General features: G+C 31.8%; 1 protein-coding gene across 1 annotated transcript; it reads left to right on the top strand.

Annotated features, from left to right (window-relative positions):
- Positions 1-360: 360 nt before the first annotated feature.
- Positions 361-5,434, top strand: LOC134233156 (fibroleukin-like). The gene is made up of 5 exons (XM_062715151.1): positions 361-468; positions 2,375-2,503; positions 3,131-3,227; positions 4,098-4,265; positions 5,050-5,434. The coding sequence occupies exons 1-5, from the start codon at positions 373-375 to the stop codon at positions 5,304-5,306; spliced, it is 747 nt and encodes a 248-aa protein (XP_062571135.1). The 5' UTR covers positions 361-372; the 3' UTR covers positions 5,307-5,434.
- Positions 5,435-6,832: the final 1,398 nt, after the last annotated feature.

Genomic DNA, 6,832 nt, shown 5'->3' with positions numbered 1-6,832 from the left:
TTTAAAGTGCTTTTTATTTTTAGCGCCAATGACAATTCGCAACAATTTGAAACGTCAAAATAAATCAACACCTTTTTGAACAAGATTTTCAAAAATAAATCGACGTAAAATCTTCCAGATTTACGGTATATATATATATATAATACACATCCGTCTCCTAGCAGTATAGTAACATATATCAATATAAATGTTAATTTCTTTATGCTTTCTTTATTCATAATAAAGAAAGCAGAAAGATATTCACAATTATATGGATATCCCCGTCCAGGGTTGAACTTTTGATGTACATGTAGGAGACGTGTTGTCTTAATTTGTGTGTTAATATTCTAATGTCCCCCCATTTTTTTTTTATAGTCCGAGTATGTGATCAACATGATTGTCAGAATTGAACTTGTGAGGCAGATAAGACCAGAGCACGTGGTTACAAATGTAACTGCATCGAAGGTTATGTCGGGGAAAATTGTCAAGGTACTGTAACGTGTTTATATATGAAATACTGCAGAAGTCACTCAGATCGCAGAGGATATTTTCATACTTAAGAACCGGTTAAATTTTTAAAAATTGAGATATCCACCGTTTGATGTGATATTTTATGTAGAAAATGATAAGAATAAATATGGGACACAATTGCAGAGTAGAAAAAATAACATCTGAAAAAAAAAATGAAGTCCAATCTGTAGGTATCAGTATTATGCTTATCATATATACAGAGTTGTAAATGCAAAACTAGGACACGTGGTCAGTTGCAGAGGAAAAGCAGCAGGGCGTAGAAATAAGTGTGTATTTCAGAGGACATGTGAATTGACCCATATTAATAGGTGAATTTAAATTTGGGCATACATTGATTTACAGAATATTGGGTGTTTAATCCTGCTTGCTCGGGTCTTGGAGTGGGCTGTATGATTGCAACTAAAGTCTAAGTTTTAGAAAAAAAAGCCAAAATTTTGAGATTTCCCAGGTGCATTTTGAATTGGTAAATGTGTACTCCAGTAGGCAGATTACTTGTCATTTGTTAACATAATTTGTGAGCTATAGGCATTGGAATTGAAATTAACCTTTAGAAATTGTCCCTCGTGCATGTAAATGCTTTTTATTGCCTGCATGTATATCTGTCGTATTTCAATAGCGGTTACTAACAATGTTTGCTATTGAAATGCACTCTCAACCACTATTGATATAATTTTTTCAATAGTGGTCATATTTCAACAGTGGTTACTAACAATGCTTGTTATTGAAATGCACTCTCAACCACTATTGATATAATTATTTCAATAGTGGTCGTTATTTCAATAGTGGTTGCAACAACGCCCTATGAACATGTTTGGCATAAAAAAACATCCCTTGCAATCCCACTTGTTGTAATACATTTTTGTTATATAAAATTATTAGAAACATTTATAGATAAAAGAAAATACAATGTTATTAAGAAAGTATATCAAGAAGATTCATTTCTACCGTTTTATTTTAGATGCAAGATCCTGTCAATGATATTCTATTTTTCTCTATGTAAAAATAATGAAAATTACTACTGCCAATTTCTGGGATGCCTACTTCTTTCTCAAAATATTAAATGATTACTTTCTGTATAAAAACAATTACCATATGCATTTGTCTTATGATGCTGTCAACTTAACTTAAGTAGAATAACTAAATTAGACTTTATTTTTCTCTATTGGAAAAGTAGTCAAAGAAAAATACAAACAAAACGGAAAGAAAACGATTTTGACTTTTGACCACGAGGAAAGCACGTTTTAATGATTTTTGTCTCCGCAAAAAGATTGGAAGCTTTTAAAAGCAAACAAGATTGTAGTCTGTATGGAAAATCATTTTTATTTGATTTTCTAATGAGTTTTATTATAAATTCTGGTTACATTTCTTTATCATTTTTTTTTTATTTTAACTAGTCTACATTATCCTGTAGTAAACTTTAGAAGCAGAGAAAAAAATGTGTTCAGTGTCGCTGATGTGCCATAATTAAAGTCTATTCTAGATTCAAAACTCAGGTTTTGAATTTAAACAGAGGGAAGAAAAAAAATGGTGTTTTAAAACCTTTCCTTCTAAAAACATAAAATACATCAGCAAATTTACTCTGTGTATTTCATTTAGTCAGAAATCAGAAAAGAATTCTTACTGTAAATCTAGAAATAAAAAAAGATATTTATGTTAAAAAAAAATATATTTACAGATTGAAAGATTGAGAATTTCAAATAAATTTGCATCGCAGGATATCAATAAAATTTAGGGTTTAATCTCTGTTATAAAAAAATGCTATACAATTTTTTTTTCTACTTTTGACGATCTTTGGAGATTAAACACATTTTTATTATATAACAGCAATCTCTTCTTTTTATTCCTTAAGCTTGTTCTATTTTAGATAAATTACCAATGGATTGTAAAGATATTTGGGAAAATGGTCCATACAAATCTGGAGTGTACAAAATTTATCCAGAAAGGGATTCCTTACTTCCGGTTAGGGCGTTCTGCGACATGGAGACGCAGGGCGGTGGGTGGACGGTATTCTCTTTTATTTATAAAGTTATCACGTGATATATAGGGGATGCTTACTCCTCCAAGACATCCAATGTTATATGTTAATCTCTAATGGAACTATTCTATACTTTTGCGTTATAAAGAAAAATTTGTTTCTATAATTGTAATACCTCAGTACAAACATTTGCTGCCTCCTTTATAATGATGCAATTATATGTTTTGGTGAAACAGCCTTTTTTTTCATTTGAAGGAAGTACTAATAGAGAATAATTTCTCAAAATATGTATAATCTAAAAATCGTTTGAATATCAACTTTTGTTATACAATTTTCCTCGAAAGTCGTTCTGGGGAATAAGTACTAGGCAATGTGTCATGAAACTCTGAATAAGCATCCGTTTCATTGATAAAAATTGCATTTACTTTACAAATTGTTATTTAAAACACGACGTTATGAGTTAGTTATAATCTGTTTGTGTGGTTCAAATGATTAATGAGAAAAAATTATACATGAAGAAGGATATGGAGATAACGAAACATTTATTCAAGCCAGTGTAATGATTACAATAATCTTGATTATGTGATTATAAAGCCGACATTAATAATGATACCTACATGTAATATATAATTATAAATGATACAGGCAATCCAAAAACGTGTTATTGGATCCGTGGACTTTAATAGGTCATGGGATGAGTTTAAGAATCCATTCGGTAACCCTGAGGAAGATTACTGGATCGGTAAGTTGAGAGACTTCAAATTCGAACATTAATTCTCTTCTAGATTTTATATTTGTAGGGAAAAGTTAAATTTTACCTATTGCAGGAAAGTTTTTTTATTCTTTTTATTCAAGTAAAGTTAAATATGTAACCGGTAATAAGTCTAAAACAGACCATACACAGGTGACCACTCAAAATTTTGTCTAGATGGGTATAAGAATTTCAGAATTTCGGCTAGGTGGGAATAAACCGTTCTCCAAGAATCTGATCAATAAATGTGGTTCAAGGCCGATGTGAACGGATGAAAGCTTATGGGATGATGACTCATCCTTGGTACTTTGTAACACCTCCGAAATTCCCGAGGGTATATGTTTAATGGCCCGTTGCAAGATTTTTTTTTGGTTCGGGATTTTTTTTTTCCTAAGTCAGTTCTTTTTCCTCAACTTACTCATCACAGAGATAATAAACTGGAAATCAGACTTTCAAATGTCGGTAGAGCGCTCCATCCGTGATCAGAAGGTTATGAGTTCGAATCCCAGCTGCGACTAACCTAAATCGATAAAAAAAAAAAATGGGTAGCAACTATTCCTTCGCCATGCACTCGGCACTATGAAATGGAAGATGCGGATCCTTCAGATAAAATCTTAAAAATCTAGGCCCCGTGTCTCGCCAGGCGATTCCTTGCTGCTCAAATCTTTGGTGTGTCCTTAAAACATACTCTAGTCGAAAAAAAAGGAAGAACAGACATAACTATATTCCCATAGTTCAGCTGATGTGTACATATGATGAAAAATTGGAGGAATAAAATGGTATATATATATGTATAAAACAACAAACAGTGTATTGTAATTCTCTATTATTTTATTGAATTCTGAATATATCTTTGAACAGGAAATGACCCAATTCAACAATTGACAAAGGGAAACGACTCTTCCCTCTACGTTTCCATGACTCTGGTAAATGGTTCAACGCTGTACGAGTTGTATGATAGGTTCTCTGTATCTGATGAAGCAGAGAAATATCGACTCTTTCTGGGTGGACCGGCCTCTGGAACACTGGGTATGTGACTGGTAACATGTACACCACAAACAACTGACAGGGAAATGGGAAGTAATACACGGAATGGGAAGGCATTCATTTATATTTTCATAACATAAAGTATAACTCTCCTTTTGATTGGTTGGCATACCGTGTGCACATTTAAGGAATAACTGTCTTATTTTTAGATTTCATGAAGTGATCAATCGTTTGGCTTGCGTGATAATTAGCATGAACGCTTTGATTCCGCCAATCCACGTGCTCCAAGCTCTGCTTTTATCTAGCTGTTTGTCCCGCCTTGCACGTGGGTTATTTTGGAACTGCTCCAAAACATTGATGGGGAAATAAAGTACATATATATATATGTAAATATTTCCATATACACAGCGGGTGGTGCTGAGTTAATAATGATGCATGTTTACTTGTTCATGAATTGCAAATAACAAATAATATGTGAAGTCACGGTGTATTGAACCACACAGAAATTTTGCTACATCCTTGATTGAACCTGAATAACAAAAAAATATATACTTGAATAAACAAACTGTTTTGACTTTTTTAAATATGGATTTTTTTTAAAATGAAATTTGAAAAAAAACAATAATAACTTATCGAACATAGATATTTCTAAAGTAACATTATTCTTTTTTGATTAAACTGTAACTCAAGACCAATGTTGATAGCTGAAATTGGTGTGTACTTTTTAAAAAAAAATGTTGCAGGATGAAGTCCATTTTATTGACGTTCGACCGTTGTTTTTTTTTAAATCCCCAAAATTAAGAGATTGATTTTTTTTAATCTGTAGGTGATAGAATGCTACTTCCTAATGACAAAATAAACAATCTTAATGGCATGTATTTTACTACATGGGATAGAGACAACGACAGACATCCGGGACACTGCGTATTTAGACACGGAGGAAGCGGCTGGTGGTACAATCACTGCCACGACGCATGCCTGAACGGACCGTGGGACTCAGAAATTTGGGAGCAGCCTTGGGATCCCCCAATCGCGTATGGGACTGAGGTGAGAGGAACGTTGATGATGGTGAGACGAGACTAAGGACATCGCTAATAAATTCCATACACAGAATAACGGAGACAGATATAAAAAGTGCAATGTCATTTTAAACTTGTGTAATAAATAAGTCACCTTGAATACACACTGGGCTCAAATAAGACGGGGGGAATATTGGAGGTGTCTTAGCACACGATTTCATCAAAAATTGCAAATTATTTTCTTTTGGACAATTTCATGAAAATGTATTAAAAAGTATGCATGTATTTCGATTTTGGTGATTTTACATTAAAAACTGTGTAAAAGTTGCATGCTTATTTTCATTTTTCTGAAGAACTAAATAAAATCTCAGAGACAGGGATTTTTTTTGACATGGGCAACGCGGTGTGTTTCCTTGCGCAAATGTAATTCAAACAATTTCATTTGAAAAATTTCCACCATGAGACGAGAAATACTACATGTAGTATTTTAGTCTGTACAGTATTTTCATTTTATATGTTTTTTGTTGACAAAAAAAACCTTTAATCATATCATTGATTATAAGCTTTTCTGATGAAAGAAAATATGTAATGTGTTTAATCTGTGATCTATTTTAAATGCTTTAATGTGTCAAGAATAACCTAAGAAAGCTATATTTCAGAGGTTGAATTGTTTATTTACTTCCTGGTAGTTTATTTTCTTTTTGTATTGAATGAACTCTTATCTGCCTGATGTGAAACAGAACCGAAGAATGAGAAACAAGTTTCTTATTTCAAAAGATTGCTTCAAGGAGATAATTTAGGATATGATATTAAGACTTTACAGTTAAATCCTAGTAAAAACATTGATGTTCAAAATAGTAAAACATAGGGAAATATCTCCAAATCAGGGAATTCATTCCACTATATTTTATCATAAATTTTTAGCCTAAACGTAAAAAAAAACATAATTCATAAATCTTTAAGAGAATGATAAATCAAATGCACCGTAGAAATCGAGTTTCAATTATTGTACATGAGAGACTATCAAGTTGTAATTCAATAGTCCGAAGGGGGGATGCAGATGATATTGGTTGCAATTAATGTACTTGATTATGAGCACAGAATTTGCTTTGAATAGATGCGTCATTTATTTTTTTTAAGAAAAAGCTATCAATAAGAGTAGTTTTAATTTTTATAAATCAGACAAACACTTGCACATTTGTTTAAAACACTATAAAGACGAATTTTAGGATTTTTTTTTTATCTGTATGCATGTCTTCTGGACAAAGGAGATTGGAGAACAAGGAGTCCAGAATGCCTAATTGCATTAGATATGTGAACTTCATATTAAATTTGTGAATTTAATATCAAGAATGATATAAGAAATATCTGTTAAAAAAAAAAAAAAAAAGAAAGAAAACCTAAAGTTTTTGATAAGAATTTTCTCAGTAAAAACTATTTTATTATTAAAAATATTATTAAAAATTCCGAGAACAATTTTTTTAGGAGGAATGCCAGACCAATTTTTTTATTTTATAGATCTCTGGGTCAACCTTTTTAAACAATGGTTTCAGCATTGAAAGGTCAACATTAGCTTTTAATTATCTTATT

Source organism: Saccostrea cucullata, unplaced genomic scaffold (assembly GCF_032062105.1).
Source record: "Saccostrea cucullata isolate Sc308-1 unplaced genomic scaffold, CSIRO_AGI_Scuc_v1 ctg321, whole genome shotgun sequence".
In the NCBI taxonomy this organism is placed as follows: domain Eukaryota; kingdom Metazoa; phylum Mollusca; class Bivalvia; order Ostreida; family Ostreidae; genus Saccostrea; species Saccostrea cuccullata.
This window is presented reverse-complemented; position numbering and strand designations above follow the sequence as displayed.

What these genes read in the sequence shown, in the direction of transcription:
- LOC134233156 (XM_062715151.1), top strand. Translation starts at nt 373, where the DNA reads ATGATTGTCAGAATTGAACTTGTGAGGCAGATAAGACCAGAGCACGTG. An exon ending in CGACATGGAGACGCAGGGCG is followed by an intron (nt 2,504 to 3,130) that starts GTGGGTGGACGG and finishes TAAATGATACAG; the next exon opens with GCAATCCAAAAACGTGTTAT. An exon ending in ACCGGCCTCTGGAACACTGG is followed by an intron (nt 4,266 to 5,049) that starts GTATGTGACTGG and finishes TTTAATCTGTAG; the next exon opens with GTGATAGAATGCTACTTCCT.